Source organism: Dromiciops gliroides, chromosome 1 (assembly GCF_019393635.1).
Source record: "Dromiciops gliroides isolate mDroGli1 chromosome 1, mDroGli1.pri, whole genome shotgun sequence".
Taxonomy (NCBI): domain Eukaryota; kingdom Metazoa; phylum Chordata; class Mammalia; order Microbiotheria; family Microbiotheriidae; genus Dromiciops; species Dromiciops gliroides.
In genome coordinates, this window is record NC_057861.1 from 334,596,118 (window position 1) to 334,616,653 (window position 20,536).

General features: G+C 39.8%; 1 protein-coding gene and 1 pseudogene across 4 annotated transcripts in view; both read left to right on the forward strand.

Annotated features, from left to right (window-relative positions):
- The first annotated feature begins 3,984 nt into the window (after nt 1-3,984).
- On the forward strand, nt 3,985-5,319 carry LOC122736070 (annotated as a pseudogene).
- A 1,742-nt stretch (nt 5,320-7,061) lies between these two features.
- Nucleotides 7,062-20,536, forward strand: part of RPRD1A (regulation of nuclear pre-mRNA domain containing 1A) — a 93,736-nt gene continuing 80,261 nt past the window's right edge. For 2 of the 4 annotated variants that reach the window (XM_043977769.1, XM_043977772.1), the window contains exon 1: nt 7,064-7,405. In XM_043977769.1, coding sequence (XP_043833704.1) covers nt 7,255-7,405 — 151 coding nt within the window. In that variant the 5' untranslated portion in view covers nt 7,064-7,254. Of the gene's footprint in view, nt 7,406-20,536 lie in introns of all 4 variants that reach the window. The other 2 variants (XM_043977770.1, XM_043977771.1) reach the window with 2 other exon arrangements.

Genomic DNA, 20,536 nt, shown 5'->3' on the forward strand with positions numbered 1-20,536 from the left:
TTTGTGCAAGTTATTGCAAAATTGCCACACCCTTTATCCTTGACAAAGTATCCTCATTCTTGTTGGAAGCTCCCACAGCTAACCTTGACAGTTGAGTTGATAAACCAGTTCCTCAGGGATTAGGCTTAATTCATTATGGCAGACTTCTAATCTTTTCTCCCTGTGTGAAGATGCTATCTGCTCATCGGCTTTTCAGGGGCAATTAGTACATTCCTGTCAAGTGCTAACACAAGTAACAGTTGCTTCAGGTATCTCTGGAAGATCAGACATTACCAATTACCTAATTACTCCAATTACCTACAATTAACCAGGAGGGTAATTCTAACTCTTCTAATTACCCACTTTTCTCTGCTTTTCTCTCTAGAGATAACTGCTTTTCCTGGCTGTTTTGTTCACAAAGTAAACTTTTCATAGCTTTTGATATCCCGGCCCTATTTTTCCATATAAATATTATTATAATTTTCTTTAATTCTATAAACTATCCCATAGGTATTGTTTCAAATAATATTACATATATACATTAATTTGGGAAATATTGATATTTCCTTTATATTAGCTATGTTGTTCAGATAGCAACCCACCAATTACTTCTTTCCTTCTGACAAAATTGTTTTATGGTTGTTTTTATAATAATAATAATAGCTGCAGGGGGCAGCTAGGTGGCGAAGTGAATAAAGTACCTGCCCTGGATTCAAGAGGACCTGAGTTCAAATCTGATCTCAGACACTTGACACTTACTATCTGTGTGACCCTGGGCAAGTCACTTAACCCTCACTGCCCTGCAAAAAATAAAAAATAAAAATAATAGCTGCTAGCATTTACATAGTGACTAGTACGAACCGGGCAGGCACTGTGCTAAGCATTTAACAAATATTATCTCATTTTATTCTCACAACAACCCTGGGAGGTAGATGCTATTATTATTTCCACTTTTCCAGATGTGAAAATAGAGGCAAACAGCATGTGATTTGTCTAAGATCACACAGCTAGTAAGTGTCTAAGGCCATATTTGAACTTGGGTCTTTCTAACTCCAGGCCAAAAGCTCTATGCATTGAACCACCTAGCTAACTTTAGATACATCTGATATGTTTTTTGCTAGGCAAATGGCAAATATTTGATTAATTTCATCATGATGGTAAGTAACTAACATTTCTTCTACAAATTTATCCTAGAAAGTTCCTTAAAGACAGGGGTTTTCTTTCTTACTTTCTTTTATCTCCAGCACCTAACACAATACTTGCCACAAAGCAACCTTTTAATACATGCTTGTTGACTGACTGGTATATGAAAATGTTTATTTTGGGGAACTAATCTCAAATCCTATCTTTTTAGTAGTCATCAATAACTCAATATTTTTTCAAGTTTCTTGGATTCCTAAATGTTCTTGTATTTCATTTACAAATAGAGAAATACTATTAAAAAATTTTTTTTTACCAGTGCTAATTCCTTTACTTTTATCTTGCCTTGTAGCTAGCTTTTTTTTCTTTTTGCTGGGCAATGGGGGTTAAGTGACTTGCCCAGGGTCACAGAGCTAGTAAGTGTCAAGTGTCTGAGGCTGGATTTGAACTCAGGTCCTCCTGAATCCAGGGCCGGTGCTTTATCCACTGCACCACCTAGCTGCCCCATGCTAGCTTCCTTTTTAAAAAAATCTTTCATTGATGGTATTTTCTTTTTGCATCACTGTTATTTCACAAATAAAATCCTGTCTTGTTATAAAAGTTACCAATGATGCCTTAATTACCAAATCTAATGGCTTTTTCTCAATTCTCCTCCTCCTCCTCCTCCTCCTGCTTCTCTTCCTCCTCTCTGAAGCTTTTGACACTATTGGTCATATGCTTTTCCTAGATAATTTTTCTCCTCTGTAGGTATTTTTGTCGTCAGTCTCCTTCTACCTGTTTGACTACTCTTATTTCCTCTTGGCTGGTGCTTTAGCCAGGCTACTGTTTTTGTCAGAGACCAGTAGGTGCCAGTTAGCTGGAAAGGTGAAAGCAGTGGGATATAATGCATAAAGTTGTGAACCTGAAGTCAGGATAATTTGGATTTAAATCATGCTTCTGACACTAAATATCTATGTGAACTTGAGCAAGTCATATAACATCTCTAAGCTTTTGTAACATAAAGGCTCTAACCTCTAAATCTACAAAGAGCAGATTCTATTGCTGGGGTAGAATACAAACACCAGCAAGAACAGGAAAAGTCTATAGTGGAGACAGCCTATTTTCCAAATAGCTAGGTTCCTTTCGCAAAAATGTGAAGGGAATGGGAAAGAAGTGACCATCTTTCTCCCCAGAACAGGGACCTGTGTGCCTTATTCTTAGAATCATTGACTGACATCAGAGATCTTTATCCTCTTTCAGTGAGCAGATGCTACTAAATGTAGGGGATTTTATTTGGAAAAAGAGATCAGAAATGAAATGCCATGGTGCCAAAAGGAACAAACAGTAACTTAGGAATAGTAAAATGACGGGTTTTTTTTTTGTGGGGGGAGGGGCATGGGGGGAAGGCTACTCTTTTTTTTTCCTTTTTTCAGGGCAATGGGGGTTAAGTGACTTGCCCAGGGTCACACAGCTAGTTAAGTATCAAGTGCCTGAGGCCATATTTGAACTCAGGTCCTCCTGAATCCAGGGCCAGGGCTTTATCCACTATGCCACCTAGCTGCCCTGTAAAATGACTTTTAAAACCCTTAATAACAAAACAAACCTCACCCTGTTATTGTTATTGGGATATAATTAGATATAACTAAACAAACAAGACCCATTTTTCAAAAGAGGCAGTTTGTAAAAAAATATTTTCTCACTATGACTTGGTGAAATAAATTATCTGGATAAATTTTAAAAAAAACCTAATCAGGACACATGTACTGTTGGTGGAGTTGTGAATCGATCCAATCATTCTGGAGAGCAATTTGGAATGATGCCCAAAGCACAACCAAACTGTGCAGATCCTTTGATCCAGCAACACCATAACCATATCCTAAAGAAATCATAAAAAAGGGAAAATGACCTACATGTGCAAAAATATTTATAGCAGCCCTTTTTTGTGGTGGCAAAATATTGGAAATTGAGGGGATTCTCATCAATTGGAGAAGGGCTGAACAAATTGTGGTATATGAATGTAATGGAATATTATTATGCAATAAGAAATGATGAGCAGGCAGATTTCAGAAAGACCTGGAAAGACTTAGATGAACTGATGTTAAGTGACATGAACTGAACCAGGAAAACATTGTACACACTAACAGCAACATTGTGTCATGATCAATTGTGGTAGACTTAGCTCTTCTCAGCAACACAATAATCCAAGACAATCACAACAGACTCCTGAGGAAATTGCTATCCACATCCAGATAAAGAACTGATGGAGGGGCAGTTAGGTGGCGCAGTGGATAGAGCACCAGCCCTGGGAGTCAGGAGTACCTGAGTTCAACTGGCCTCAGACACTTAACACTTACTAGCTGTGTGACCCTGGGCAAGTCACTTAACCCCAATTGCCTCACTTAAAACCAAAAAAAAAAAAAAACACCTGATGGATTCTGAATGTAGAAAAAAAGCATATTTTTTAAAACTATTTTTTTGTGTTTTTTTTTCCTTTTGGTATGTTTCTTCTTTCACAACTGTGACTAATATAGAAATGTGTTTATATGATTGCATATATTTAACCTATAGCAAATTGCTTACCATTTTAGGAAGAGGAGAGGGAAAGAGAAAAATTTGAAACTCAAAATCTTGTAAAAGTGACTGCTAAGGTCAAAAGTACAGGGAAGGGGAGTCGCTGGGGTTTCCTGTTTCAACAGTGCTTGAACGGAACCCACTGCTCGATTTCTGGCTGGAGATGTCCTTAGCCACCTCTCCACCTTCACCTCCACTAACCAACACTTCTCTGCCCTACCGTTGGAGCAGCAGCCATCCGCCTTAGCCACCCCAGCCGCAGCCTCAGCCTCAGCTGCTGCTCAGCCGCCTCCTCCCTCCACCATCTCCGACACCATGACAACCTCGTCTTCCTCTCAGGTGCGACAGAACTACTACCAGGACTCTGAGGCCACCATCAACTGGCAGATTAACCTGGAGCTCTAGGCCTCCTATGTCTACCTGTCTATGCCTTACTACTTCGATGGAGATGACGTGGCCCTGAAGAACTTTGCCAAGTATTTCTTGTATCAGTCCCAGGAGGAGCAGGAGCATGCCGAGAAGCTGATGAAACTGCATCTTCCTGCAGGACTTCAAGAAACCAGACTTTGATGACTGGGAGAGCGGACTGAACACAATGGAGTGTGCTCTGCACTTGGGAAAAAATGTCGATCATGATGTAGGAGGTGAAAAAGGGGTTAATAGAAAAACCTAAGACCCAAGCTTTAATTCAGATATTAGCTCTAAAAGGGATTCAGACCTTAGTTAATGGATAACTTACAGGTCAGAATGCTGGGTTGTCGTGCCCACAGTGATCAGTACCCATAACAGGACCATAAAGGGTTGGGCCATATAACAATAAGACACAAGACAGGGTATAGAAATTCTTTTTTTTGCCCAGGGTCACACAGCTAGTGTCAAGTGTCTGAGGCTGGACTTGATCTCAGGTCCTTCTGAATCCAGGGCAGGTGCTTTATCCACTGTGATACCTAGCTGCCCTTGGTATAGAAATTCTAATGAAAAATGAAGATGTTTTGAAACTAGCCATGGGAATCAGAAAGAGACATGTGCAGTAAAGGTCAAATTTGTCCCCAGATTCACCTTATGACATGTAAACCCCCAAAACACACCTCCACTGAAAAAGGTACCTGCCTCGGGGGTTGGTTTAGGACCCCAGGAACTCCAAATTAGGATAAGCTCTCCCAAAGGTAGAGGATATTATAATGAGTAGGACAGGCCCTCCCTTGTACCTCCCCAAGGTGGAGATTATTATAATGAGACTGATAATCAATTTATCCACACTATAAATATAACTGTCTTTCCTTTCCCTATTTGAGAGATACCTTTCCACTATTCTGGTTCTCTCCCTGTGGTCATCTACTGTATTGCAATAAAACTTGGGAAACCGAGTCACTGAATCTTGTAATTCTTTTGGGATGACTCACAATCAATTTGACCCTAATTCCAGCCCACATCAAATCAGTTGTTACTGGAACTGTACAAGCTGGCAACTGACAAAAACAACCCCCATTTATGTGATTTCATCGAAATCCACTACCTGGATGAACAGGTAAAGTCCATCAAACAACGGGGTGATCACATAACCAACCTGTGCAAAATGAGGGCCCCGATTCTGGCATGGAGGAATATCTTTTTGACAAGTACACCCTTGGAGACAGTGATGAGAGCTAAGCCACACCTGGATTCCCCCATACCTGGGAATTGTGGGTGCCATTCCTCCTGTCTTTCAGCGCATGCATATTTTGGTTATCTGACCTTTTCATAATCTGTACCAAAAAACTACCACCATTTACATCCCAATAAAGTGACTTGGTACTGATGGGAAAAAAAAATGAATGCTAAAAATTGTCTTTACATATAATTGGGAACAAAATAAAATACTATTTAAAAGATTCTAAAAAATTCCTAAAGATAAGGTCATTGCTTCATATAATAGGAACCCTTAAATTCCCATGGATAAAATAAATTGTTTTAAAGATGAATTCTGAAATACTCCCATCAGAATTATCCGAGAACTAGTTTTATTGTCCATCTGAGACAGTTCTTTTTTTTTTTTTTTTTGCGGGGCAATGGGCGTTAAGTGACTTGCCCAGGGTCACACAGCTACTATGTGTCAAGTATCTGAGGCCGGATTTGAACTCAGGTACTCCTGAATCCAGGGCCGGTGCTCCATCCGCTTCGCCACCTAGCTGCCCCACCTAGCTGCCCCCTGAGACAGTTCTTAAAAGTCAACCTGGTAGAGTAACAAGTCTGACCAAGCTAGAAAGTTTTTGATTATGAATGAGCTTGTTGTCCTCAGAGGATCTTCTATCTGTATTGGGAAGTAGTGACCATACTCAAGAAATCTTTTAAGAATTCTTTAAATATGAAGTGTAATTTTATTTGTTAGTTCCTCTTTCTGAAGTTATTTTGTCTATTTTCTTTCACCTGACTAATGTGAAGATGTTTTACATGACTGCACATGTATGACATTGAATTGCTTGATTTCTTAGAGAGGGGTGAGGACCGAAGGGAGGAAGAAAATTTGGAACACAAAGTTCTAAAAAATCAACGTGAAAAAAATTTGGTTTTTTTTACATGTAACTTGGGGAAAATTCTAAATACAAAATATTCAAATAAAAAAAGAATTCTTTTGTTTTTGTTTTGTGGGGCAATGGGGATTAAGTGACTTGCCCAGGGTCACACAGCTAGTTAAGTGCCAACTGTCTGAGGCCAGATTTGAACTCAGGTACTCCTGAATCCAGGGTCGGTGCTTTATCCACTGTGCCACATAGCCGCCCCCTAAAAAAGGATTCTTTAAATAAATTGCTATTGATGTGATATATAATTTTTTACTGATTACAGCACCTAAATTTCTTCAGCTATAAATACTTTGGTGTATTTCTACTTTTTCACGGACTAAACTTATCCATACCATTTGACTCAAAGATTCCACCACTAGGCTTGCATTCCAATCCTTGATTGTAAATTTAGTATTTATGAAACATCGGACATCATTTCATTCATATTTCATTGAAAGCTATACCATTGGAGTGACATTTTCAAATCGTTCACTATTTTCTCAATTGAGTTAAAAAAAATTCAGAGCAAGTCTTCCGTAAACTTTGGGAGCTTAATGGATGTGTGGTATGGAAGGGTTTACAAAAATTTGGTCAGAGCCTACCCAAATCCCAAATGTCCTGGAAATTTCCGGAGTTAAATCCTCAGGCACTATGCAGCCCCTCGAGTTGGACTCTCACGTACCGCCCTCCCGCCACCTGGGGAAGCTCCCGGAGCGCCACGTGCTTCCCAGCTTTGCACCCCGCGCAGGCGCGCCCGCAGTTCCCGCCTTCCGGAAGGGGCACGGCCCCGCCCCTTCCGAGGGTCCCAGTGCATCTTGGGAAGAGGGTGGCAGCGGCCCGCCTGCCTATGTCACTGCCGGTTGGGGCGCCATCTTGCTTATACCTGCGTCTGTGGTCGGGTTGGATGGGACTGTGGAGGCGGCGGCGGCGGTGGCGGTAAGGGGGCGGTGCGCTGGTGCCCGGGCCTGGCGAGCCCCTCCTCCCCGCGGGCTCCGCGGCGTGTCGGGCGCCGGACTCTGGGCGGCGGGGGCGCCGGGCTGGGGGGATGTCCGCCTTCTCGGAGGCGGCGCTGGAGAAGAAGCTGTCGGAGCTGAGCAACTCGCAGCAGAGCGTGCAGACGCTGTCGCTGTGGCTGATCCACCACCGCAAGCACTCGCGGCCCATCGTCACCGTGTGGGAGAGGGAGCTGCGCAAGGGTGAGTGAGGCCCCTCCGCCCGCCCGCGGCCGCCGGCTGCCCCGGACCAGGCCGCTACCGCCGCCGCCTCGGCTCTTTTCTTCCTCCTCTTCCTTCTCTCTTCTCCTCCTCCGGCTTCCTCCTTTTCCTTCTCCTTTCCCCTCTCTCTTCCTCCTCTCTCTTCCTCCTCTTCATCTTTCTCCCTCCTCTTCTTCATCCTTTTCCCTCTTTCTCATTCTTCCTCCTTTTTCCTTCTTCTATCTCCTTTCTCCCTTCTTTTTCCTCATCCTCCGCCTCCCTCTCTTTAGCTGCTGTTGCAGCTGCCGCCGCCGCCGCCGCCTTTCTTCTTCCCTGCCTTCGCCTCCCTGGCTCCTTGGCTTCTCCCCGAGGTTCCTCGGGGTACCCAAGGGAGCCGGTAAGTCTCCCCATGACGCCTCCTGCCAGAGGATTCGGGAGCAGCGAAGCCCCGAGGCCCCGAGGAAGAAGTGTTTATGAACCCCACCTGGAGGAATTGCCCATTGCACGTTCTTGCTCGGGCTCCTTGCAAAATTGGGGACACTCGTGCAAGAAGCAGTACACACACCGCTTGTAGTTCTGGAAGCTGCACCCCTCCGTGGGCTCTGGGAGTGGGGCTGGACGAGTTTTTTTTTCCTACAACCATTTTTCTGGGGAGAGGTCAAGTAGAACTGCACCGTAAGGTCTAAAAGGGAGCAAGCTAGGGTAGAGGGTAGTGCTGAAATGGAGGAAGCTTTGCGTGGTGATTGTTTACATTTTATATATATATATATATATTTTTTTCTAGTTCTTTTAACATCATACCCAGCCTCAGAGCTGGAAAGGATATTTTTAGACCAGCTCCCTTATTTTACTAAACTGGTCCTAAAAAGCTTTAGGTAAAGCAGTGGGGTTTCTGTGGTCTGCACAAAGGTCAAAATTTATGTTCAGCATTGCAGGGGGGAAAAAACACCTAGCTTGATAGAATTAGTTGTATATTGATTAAAGTATTCAAAGTATCTGAGTATGATATAATTTTGTAACCTTATTTTTTCTAGCTCTTTGGGTAGAGGGGTATGTTATGTCCTAGGATTAGATTGGTTCCAATAATGATTTATTTCTGATAGACATTGAAATGATGAAGTCTACTGAACAAATTTACTTGTTCCTTAGCCTTAGAACTTTAAGGGAATTTAGAGGTCGTTTAGTCCTACTCCTTTCATTTTACAGATGAGTAAACTGAGGCTATATAGATTAATTTTCACTTCACTTTAATAAACATTAAGTGCCTACTGTGTGCCGTGCAATGTGTTAAGCAGTGGGGATAAAAAGGCAAAGCCCCTGCCCTCAGGGAGCTTACAATCTAATGAGGGAGCCAACATGCAAACAGATATATACAAAGTTGCGGTCAGGACTTGGCCATATTGTCTGGTTTCCAAACCCAGTGAGTTCTCTTTTCCACTGTACTATGGCCTCTTTGAGATTAGAGGAAGCATCCTTCTAAAATTTGTTTTAAAAGTTTGTTAAACTTTCAATAAAACTGGAGAATTGAAATGAATTAGATAGAAGTTATATGATTTTGTTGTAATTACTTGACCTGAGATGGTCACAATGTACTAGGTGCCATATATGATCTAGATAAGCTGTTGTTTCAGAACATTCTGCATTTTCTTTCAGTATTTATTTCTTACTTGGTTTTGATTGAAAAGTGTGTACGCATTTTTTTTAAGATTTATTTAATAGTCTGTTTCATGCATTTGTGCCCTTGGCTTTATTTCACTGGGGACAGTTTTGATTTTGTACACTTTGGTTTTACATTTTGTCTGAGTACATTTTTTTCATACATATGACTTGTCACCCTCAAAAGTTGTTTGCTTTTATGCATAAAATATTCATTGACCGTGGTTTTTTCTCAGAGATGTGGTTATTAATGAAATTAGAATAATTTGAGACTGGAAATACAACACAGAATGCCAATATTTACATAGGCCAGAAAAATATGTAGCTTGTATATGTAATATTCTTAATAATGTTGGAATTTTCAGGTAAATGAGGGTTTATTGTCAGCTTATGTTTTGTTTTTTCCTGACAGAAGCATATAGTACTTAATGGCAATACTAGTAGGACCAGACTTAGGAAACAGTCTAATGATAGTGAGGCAGGTAGGTGTGTTGCAAAGGATAGAGGGCTGGATCTGAAATTAGCAAGACCTAAGTTCAAATGTAGCTCAGAAACTTAATAGCTGTGTGACCCTGGGCAAATCACTTAACCTCAGTCTTCTTCAGTTTCCTCAAATCTGTTAAATGGGGATAATTATAGCATTTAACCTTCAACGTGGTTGTGAGGATCAAATGAGATAATATTTGTAAAGTGCTTTGCGAACCTTAAAGTGCTGTATAAATGCTAGCTTTTATTGATGATGATGTTGTTGTTGTTTGCCATTTATAAAATTCTGTACATAATTCTCATTTGAACCTCAACAGCCTTCTAGGTTTCCTTGACTAACTGGTGTCAGAGGTGGCACTTGAACTGAGGTTTTCCTGATCCAGCACTTTAACCTACTATACCATGCTGTCTCAGAGATTGGAGGTATATAATTTGGTGAATTGGACGAGATCAGAAAGTTTGATTTCCTTATAGTTTGTTGTAATGTGTTTCTGTAATGCCCTACATGTAGTAGGCATTAAGTATATGGGCACTGAGAATGGTTGTAGTTGAGCTTTTCTTACTAGGACCTGAAAGCACTAGTTTCACCATTTGTATTGGTAACTTGGTTATTACAATTGCTCATTTGCTTTAGTCTGGTCTGTCAGTTATTTTAAAGGCGTGACCTTAGTGAAATACAATTAAGTCTCAATTATCTTTGTTTAGATTATCCATATTAGAAGCAGATTATGCAACCAGAGATATTTTTGCCCCCATACCTAGGGGAATTTGTCACCCACCTAAATTGGGGCTCCTTGAGTCCCTCCCAATTCCTTTTTATTAGATGGGTGATCTCATAACCTGAGTTAACTGCCTCAATTTGCCATTTGTTAGATTAAGATATTGTTTATTGTTAATAAAAGGACAATAAAATTTTAGTAAACTTGGCTTCTTTCCTCTCCTTAGACCAAGGTGTCAGGGATTTCAAGGAAGATGTCTTCTGGGGGTTTGCAATTGTGTTCTTGGTTTGTGTCATCACTGTAGTGTACCTAGAGTGCAGATAGCAACTAAAAGGGAATCTGGTACTTTCTGAAAAATTAAGGTGGGAGGGTTAATGGAGTTTCTGGGTGGACTGTGACCATAGGGTATAATAATTGCTTTAAGATTTTAAAAGGTGGGGGCAGCTAGGTGGCGCAGTGGATAGAGCACCGGCCCTGGAGTCAGGAGTCCCTGAGTTCAAATCCAGCCTCAGACACTTAACACTTACTAGCTGTGTTACCCTGGGCAAGTCACTTAACCCCAATTGCCTCACTTTAAAAAAAAAAGATTTTAAAAGGTGTATTCAAAATAACAAAATGGACTCATTTTGAATTGCATGACTAATTTATCATTTGTACACCTTTTTGGATTCTCCTACCTGGTTCAGTAAGCACGTTATTGGGTTTATCTTTGACTACTATATCATTTTTGTTAGTGTTCTGGTCAGTTTTTCAGATTTGAAGTCATTCAGTTCAACAAGTTTCCATACTGCCATTCCACTGGAGATTTCTCTGTTCCTCCAGTCCTTTGACTTATCCCATTGAGTTCTGTTGGCTCTCAATTACTCCAACCAATAAACTGAGAGAACTTGATGGAATTGGATTTACCTCTAACACAAAATAGCTTTTACTTAGGATGAATACTGTGGTAGGAATAATAACTTTGTTCATTTGAGTCAAGTAACAGGAAAACTGGGTAAAAAAGGAGACAAATTGACATTGGTCTTTGTAGAGGAGAAAGCCCTTTGATGATAAAGCTACTCTAATAGTGTAATATATGTGATCTTTAACTGAAACCTTGTCTTTAATCGACAGTCAGGTCTGCAACTGCAGCTTTCTACCTGTACTTTAAAAAAATAAAGTATTTGATTATTTTCCAGTTACATGTAGAGATAGCTTTCAGCATTTCTTTACATAAGATTTCCAATTTCCAATTTTTCTCCCTCCCTTCCCTTCCTCCCCTCCCTCCCCCAGACAGCAGGCAATCTGATATAGGTTTTATTTATACGTGTGTGTATACACACACACACACACACACACACACACATACACACATAACAACATTAAACATATTTCTGCATCAGTCATGCTATAATCAGAGCAATAAGAAAAAACCTCAAAATAGAAAAACAGCACCAAAAGCAAAAGAAATAGTATGGTTCAATCAGCATCCATATTCCATAGTTCTTTTTTTTCTTTTGGATTTGAAGAGCCTTTTCCATCATGAGTCCCCTGGAACTCTTGTACCATTGTATTGGTGAGAAGAATCCAGTCCACCACAGTTGATCAACACACAATGTTGATGATACTGTGTATGATGTTCTTCTGGTTCTGCTTATCTCACTCATCATCAGTTCATGCAAGTCCTTCCAGTTTTCTCTGAACTTCTCTGGCTCATCGTTCCTTGCAGCACAATAGAATTCCATTACATTCATATACCACAACTTGTTCAGCCATTCCCCAACTGATGGGCAACCCCTCAATTTCCAATTCCTTGCCACCACAAAAAGAGCAGCTATAAATATTTTTGAACATGTGGGTCCTTTTCCCTTTTCCCTTTTCTATGATCTCCTTGGGAAAAAGACCCATCAGTTCTACCTGTACTTTCATCAACTGAAGATGACTGTGAACTCTTTCTGCATAAATTGTAATACATTGATTCTTTGCAAGTTGGGAAGGTTTCTTGAAATTCAAGTTTTTCTACTTAAATTTTGTATGCTACTGATTGGTTCTACCTTATTATTTATATCAATAGATTTGTGATCTATATGATGAGTATTCCTTCTGTGGTTATGGATCACAACCCATTCTTCCATAGGTCTAAAGCAATGGATCTATCCATTTCTATTATCTATGATAATAGATTCCAAATGATTTCTAAAAGTGATTTCCATTATTTCAACATTCAGTGATAGAAATATCCATTACAAATGCTTGGTGCCCTGAAGGAATGTCATTTGGAGCCACATGTACCATAAAAATAGCTTGAGGTTTTCACTGAAACCTCAAAACCAGCTACTTTCAAAGTTTGTAGCATTTTTCATACAAGTTTTACCTGCCCTATCTCAGAACCATAGACACATTCATTTCACAAGCATTTATTAAACATCTCCTTTGTATGAGGCACTGTGTTATGAAGTGAAAAAAAAAACCCTTTCCCTTTATATTCCCTCTGGAGATTTGACATGTATACAGTTAAGTATAATATAAAAAGTAGGTAAAGGTAAAGAGGGGAAAGGAAACGTCAGGGTACTCTTGCAATATTTGAGGAGATTAGAGGAATAGCTGTGAAAAAACTAGAAGTTAGATATAATTTATTTAAATGTTGTTTGGTGAGGGTGAGTATGGCAGGGAAGGCTGCAATGTTGAGTCCTGTGTGAAAATTAGGTGAGACAGGGTAGTGGGTACTGTATCAATATTGTCTACTTCAAACATCCAAGGAAGCAGATGTTGGGACCCTATCCTGGTGGTTTTTTTCTTTAAAAAATTATTTTTAGCGCCAGCTAGGTGGCGCAGTGGATAGAGCACTGGCCCTGGATTCAGGAGGAACTGAGTTCAAATCCAGCCTCAGACACTTAACACTTACTAGCTGTGTGATCCTGGGCAAGTCACTTAACCCCAATTGCCTCACTTAAAAAAAAAAAGACTATAGGGAAAACAGTTGAGGAGGGATAATATATCTCAGAGGGGCAGCTAAGTGGCACAGTAGATAGAGCACCGGCCCTGGAGTCAGGAGTAGCTGAGTTCAAATCCAGCCTCAGACACTTGACACTAGCTGTGTGACCCTAGGCAAGTCACTTAACCCTAATTGCCTCACCAAAAAAAAAAGAAATTTAATTACCAAACATTTTCTTTTCCTCCTGCCTTACTTCCATTGGTGGGGAAAACAACCAAAATGTAGCAAATATGCAAAGTTAAACCAAACAAATTTCCTACATTGACCATTTCTAAAAATATGTGTCTCATTTCTGCATCTTCTATCTATCATCTCTTTTAGGAGGTGGGGGTAGTATGCATCATCAGTTGTCTGGAATTCTGGTTGGTTATTGCATTGATCAGAATTGATCAATTTGTCTTTACTGATCTTTTTCATGAGAAAAGATAAATGAAAACAGATCGTGAGATATTATACAGGATATGGCTTGGTTAAAACGAATTAGATAGGGGGCAGCTAGACGGCGCAGTGGATAAAGCACCATCCCTGGATTCAGGAGTACCCGAGTTCAAAGCCGACATTCAGACACTTGACACTTACTAGCTGTGTGACCTTGGGCAAGTCACTTAACCCCCATTGCCCTACCCAAAACAACAACAACAACAACAACAACAACAACAAAACAAATGAGATGTATCTTAAAGATTCTAAAAAATGATATAGAGCAGTTTGTTAGGCACAGGGTATGCAAAGTTTAGCTAAAGTGAGGAGGTCTCTACACTAATGGAACTTTTATTGAAGGATAAGAACATTTACAAAAACCCCTAACATACAGTAATATAATAAGTACATCAGAAAGGCATATGGAGGTGGGAGTAAGTCTTTTATGACAGAAGATAACACAAGGTTTCAGAGAAGTAACATTTGCATTGGGAATTTTTAGGTTGGGTAGGAATTCAGCCGGCTAAGGGAGAAGGAAGAACATGCCAGGTATAGAAGTTAGTTAGTGTGTGCCAAGGCATGAATGGAGGCAGGGAAATTCATCCTCCATTTAATTGTTAGATTGAACTTCTTGAAGTAGAGCTATCCTCAATCTATTCAATAAATTCCAATGGTCTTCTAAACATCCAAGATCAAATATAAAATCTTGTTTGCCTTTTGTTTTTTTGTTTTGTTTTTGTGGGGCAATGAGGGTTAAGTGACTTGCCCAGGGTCACACAGCTAGTAAGTGTAAAGTGTCTGAGGCCGGATTTGAACTCAGGTACTCCTGAATCCAGGGCCGGTGCTTTATCCACTGCGCCATCTAGCTGCCCCTCTTGTTTGCCTTTTAAAGCACTTCATAGCCTGATCCCCTTCTACCTTTTCAGTCTTCTTACACTGTATTCCTCTCCATATATTCTATGATTCATTGTCATTTGGTCTCTGTTATTCCTTGAAAAAGACACTTTATCTTCTAACTTTGTTCATTTTCAGTGGCTGCCCCCTATGCCTAGGATTCTCTTGATCCTTACCTCTACTTCTTGACTTCTTTCAAGTCTCAGCTAAAATCTCACCTCTACAAGAACCTTTCCTAACTCACAATAATGGTAGTGCCTCCCTTTTGAGAGTATCTCCAATTTATCTTGTATATAATTGTTTTCATGTTGCCTACTCCATTAGATTCTGAGCTCCTTGAGAGCAGGTGCTGTTCTTTGTGTCACTTGTGCTTAGCACTGTCACTGGCACATGAAGTTACTTAGTAAAACTTTCCTGATTGATTTGACTTGGAAGTGCATCTTCTTTATAGATTCAGTTTTTTAATCCTCTGTTTTGGGATTTTCAAAATTATTTTGATATATATCTGTTTATCTCACTGGAAGATTTTAATCCATAACATCATTTATAAAAGGTAAGCTGTGTAAGCTGTGACTTTAAAAGGTGTTTTTTAAAATACACTATAGACTTTGGGGGGGGGGGTGTGGAGCGATGGGGGGTTAAGTGACTTGCCCAGGGTCACACAGCTAGTAAGTGTCAAGTGTCCGAGATTGGATTTGAACTCAGGTCCTCCTGAATCCAGGGCCAGTGCTCTATCTACTGCACTACCTAGCTGCCCCCTCACTATAGACTTTTAAATCTAATATTTTGGTTTTAGATGGTTATAAGTAGAACTGGTTTAACATGTTGAATGTGTATCAACTAATTTTCTGTAGAATTGCTTTTTAAAATATTTTGATGTCTTTTGTTTTAATCAGTTCGGTCCCCCATTGAACTCTTTTAACAAAGAAAAACTGTCTCACATCATCTTAATGATCTTATTAATAGTCTGGAAAGTTGCTTTTCCCTTTCCTAATTCAAAAAGCTCTAGTGGATTCCTATTGCATCAAAATTATAAAATATAAGCTCCTCTGTTAGAAGTTTAAAGCCCTTCGGTCTTGCTCTAGCCTTTTTTTGAGCCTTATTACATATACATTATACCCCTTAATGTATTCTACTTCCAGCCAAACTGGCCTACTTGCTGTTTCTTATTTGTGTCATTCTTTGTTTCACTTTTATGCTTTTTCATCAAGCCCATTCTGTGCTTGGAATACAGTCTATTTACACCTGCTTCTTAAAATCTCTAACTTCCTTCAAGGCTCATCTCAAGTGCTGTTTCTGCTTCCTGTACGGTGCATGAGATCTTTGGAGATCACTCTGTTAAGTGTCTTCTCTCCCTACTCCAATAGTTAAAGAAATTACTTTGTGTTTGCTTTAAATATATTCACTTTTATGTATATGTAATCTCAGTAGGATGGAGATCCTTGAGGTCTGGCCTGGATGAAGATCCAGGCCACTCCTACTCCTGTGGGTTTCCCACAGGACTCTGTCCTGGTGCCTCTTTTCTCCATCTGTAGTGTTTTACTTGGTGACCTCAAAAACTACTATAGATACAATTATTATCTCTGTGATGATGATTCTCAAATATACTTATCTCTTTCTGCTGACCTCCACTCTAGAATCTCCAGCTGCCTTTTGAATTAAATTCAACATGTCCAAAATTAAACTCACTCTTCTTTCAAATCTTCCTTCTTCCTAAACTTCTCTATTATTGTTGAGGACACCACCATTCTCCCAGTTACCCAGGCTTATAAGTCTGAGTGTCACCTCTTCCCTTCCCTTCCCCTCTCCTCTCCCCTCTCACCCTCTTAACTCTCTCTTTCTCTCTTCCTCATATTCAGTCAGTTGCTAATGCCTGTTGATTTTACCTTTGTAATATCTCTCCAGTATTCCACCTTCTCTTCTCTAGCACTGCCACCATTTTAGTGCAGGCCTTCATCATCTCATGGTCAGTAGTTACTGCAATGGCCTGCTGGTTAGTCGGCCTGCAACAAAGACTCCTTAATCAGGGGCAGCTAGGTGGTGCACTGGATAAAGCACCGGCCCTGGATTCAGGAGTACCTGAGTTCAAAGGCGGCCTCAGACACTTGACACTTATGAGCTGTGTGACCTTGGGCAAGTCACTTAACCCTCATTGCCCTGCAAAAAACAAAACAAAAACAAAACTACCAAAAAAAAAACCACCAAACCCCAATGACTCCTTAATCCAATCTATCCTCCATTCAGCTGTCAAAGTGACCTTGTTGAAGTACAGGTCTGACCATGTCACCCCCTCAACACCCCCCCACACCCACCCCTGCTCTATAATGCTATTTAGCTTATTATTAATAAACTCTAGTGGTTCCCTGTAACCCATAGGATCAAATATAAAAATCATCTGTTTAATGTTCAAAGGTGAGGATCTTTCTTCATAACCTGGCATCTCCTGTACTTTCCCATTCTTCTTACTTTATACCTATCTTAGTGCTCTTTGATCCAGTGACACTGGACACCTTGCTTTTCTTCAGACAAGACAATCCATGTCCAGACTCCAGGAATTTTTGCTGGCTTTCCCCATATATGGGATACTCTCCTTCCTCATCTCTACCTCCATAGCTTTCTTCAAGTCCCAGCTAAAATTCCACCTCCTGCAGGAAGTATTTCCTATTTACTCTAAATTCTAGTACCTTCAATCTATTGATTATTTCCAATTTATCTTGTATAGAGTTTGTCTGTTTATAGTTGCTTGCATGTTGTTTCCCCCATTAGATTATGAGCTCTCCTCCAGAGCAGGTACCTGTCTTTTACCTTTTTGTGTGTGTGTGTCCCTGGTGCTTAGCACAGTGTCTGATACATATTAGGTAATCAATAAATGTTTATTATCCAACTGATTGGTCATCTCTTCAAGTTGCCACCCTATAGCTTTTTTTCTCCCTTTTAAAGCTAAATTCCTAGAAAAAGTTATCTTTATAAGAAAAAGAAAAAACTATGTTCATTCCCTCCATTTCCTCTTCTCACTTTTTAAACCCCTTGTGGTCTGCATTCTGACCTCATAATTTAATTAAAACTGCTCTCTCCAAGTTACCAGTGATCTTTTAATTGTCAAATCCAGTGGGTTTCTTGATCTCTGCAGCATTTGACACTAATGACTCCCTCTCTACTCTTAGACCCTCACTTCTGAGTATTTGTGACACATCTTGGTTTTCGTACCTATCTTACCACTTCAGTCTTCTTCACTGGATTGTTCCTCATGTCCTGACTCCTAACTGTGGTTGTACACCAAGGATCTGTCCTAGGTATGTTTAAAAATTCTGTATGATTTCATTGGCTCCTATGGATTCAGTTAACATAAACCTAGAAGGGACTTTATGTATCATCTAGTTTAACTTTTTAAAATAGATGGAAAAGCTGAGATGTAGAGAAGTTGTGACTTGTACAAAGTCACACAGATACATTGAAACAGGCCCTGGATTAGAATTTAAATGTTTACTGTGTTAAACACTGGGGGTACAAATACAAGCAAAAAAGAAAGACTGTCCTTTCCCTCAAAGAACTTTTATATTTCAATGGAGTGTGTGTGTGTGTGTGTGTGTGTGTGTGTGTGTGTGTGTGTGTTTGTGTGTATTATACAGACACACAAAAGGAAACTGAAAAGCAGTGGGGATTGGGGAGAATTTGAAGTCTCAGAAGTTTTGGTGGTGTAATGAAGATTGGTTGGCTTTAGGCCCTTCCCCGAATGGGTTTAAAACAGAGTTCCTGACTCAGTTCTTTCCCCATAACTTTTATTTACAAAATAAAAAGGTGAATGTAGTCAATGGGCTGTCATTTAGGCTTTTGGCTAGTTTTTCTGGTCATTTTGTTCAGTAAACATTTATTAAGGGCTTATTATTGGGATCATAAAGCCCAAAACAAACATGAAATCCCTTCCCTCAAAAACTTACATTCTACTTGGAGGATACAACGTGGAAATACTTATATACGTACACATACATATTGTAACAGTGAAAATAATTACTACAGACACAGGTTTTGGGTAAGATGTTTTATTAGTTTATCAGTTTCTACCTGTAAAGGATTGACCAAGCATCTCCTTAACTTCTCATGGTCCCAAGCATGCTCGAGCGCACGCACACACGGCTACCTGTCCAGGTTTTTTAATCCCTTTAATCTCTTTTCAGTAAGTGGCTGGTCTGTGGTCTCTGTTCATATATTGTTCCACTGTAGGAGGTCCATCACACAGGAAATAAATCTAATTGGTTAGCATTATCCAAATCTAATTGGTTGACATCATTTAAAGGTGGGTTATGTTAAAATGAAGTCCAAGGATATCAGAGAAAGGAATGTTGGTCTGAGCAAAATCCAGTCATCTAGGTGTAGTTAATCTCATCTAGAACATCCTTGTCTGTCTAGACAAAAGGATTTGCCTCTACCCAAAGCTCCTTTTGTGAGCATGGGGTTGGGTTGGGTTTGACCAAGCTAAGATCTCTCAATGAGAGCTGACCTTTTGAGTAGAGTGGGAAGGAGAACTAAGAAAGGAAGATCTTTGGGTCTCCCAAGATATTGATCATTAATAATTATTTCTCAAAATACCTGTATACTACTCATGATAATTTGTGGAGGGAAGGGACACCAGCAAAAGGAGGTTTTAAAAGGCTTCATAGTGGAGGTGTAGCATCTGAGCTAGCCTTGAATGAAGCAAAGTATGTATTTAAGAGGTACATTTCAGGAATGGGGAACAGCCTGTGCAAAGACAGAGTTAGAAGATGAAATGTTTAGTTTAGAAGCAGAAAGCATATCACTTTGGCTGGAATGTAGTATATGTGAAGGGGCTGGGTGGCTGTTATCAAGAACTCTTCTTTTGGGCTCTTTTATAATAACTCTTACAGCTGAGAAAATAAATCCTTACTTTTTAATGGGCAGCTAGGTGGTGAAGTGTTTAAAGTGCTGGGCCTGGAGTCAAGAAGACTCATCTTCCTAAGTTCAAATCTGGTTTCAGACACTTACTAGTTATGTGACCCTGGGCAAGTCACTTAACACCAATTGCCTCACTAAAAAAAAAATAATAATAAAATGAAATGATTTAATAGGCAGAATGAGTTTTTTTCTGTCAACAATCTAATATTGAAAACAAGAAAATTATTAGACAATATGTGTATTGTTAGGTATAAATTTCACATTTGGACCATTTGCTTGAAAATGATGTGGTCCTGGCCTCCTGCCTTTCCAGTCTTCCTGCATCCTACTATTCTATGTACACTTGATAGTTCAGTGACCCTGGCCTTCTTGCTGTTCCTCCAAAATGGTACACAGTCTCCTGTTCATGCGTTTTTACTGGCTGTCTCCCATACCTAGAATTCTCTCCATCTTCCTTCAAATCTCACCTAAAATGCTGCCTTCTACAAGAAGCCCTGATTCCCCCTTAATGGTAGTGCCTTTCCCCTGAGATTATTTCCAGTTTATCCTGTATATATCTTTTTTTTTTTTGTAAATGGTTTTAATGCCTCCTCCATTAGACTGTGGGGTTCTTGAGGGACTGTTTTTGCCTTTCTTTATTACTTGTGCTTAATACAATAACTCATGTGTAGTAGACAATTAGTAAATGCACATGACTTTTCCAGTGGATATGTAAGAATTAGAATGAAGGAAAATGGTATAGTCAGCCTACAACTTGAAAACAGTATGTTACAAGTATAGTTACTCTGTGTGTGTGTGTGTAAGCAAGCATATTTAAAACTACTGAGGGTTTGTGTTTTTTTTGTTTTGTTTGTTTTTAAGTAAAACTCAGAGTACTGACACATTTTCCTTTAAAAGCCCTTTTCTAGACTTACAGGGAAAAGGCACTTTGGAAAGGTGGATGAATGATAGGTAAGAGATAAAAAGACTTTTCTTAGGGAAATAGATTAAATATGATCTCTAACCTTTTAACAAACATCAAAGATTAATTCATCTTCTTGACTGCATCTCTAGTCCTGACACAATTGGCTTTAG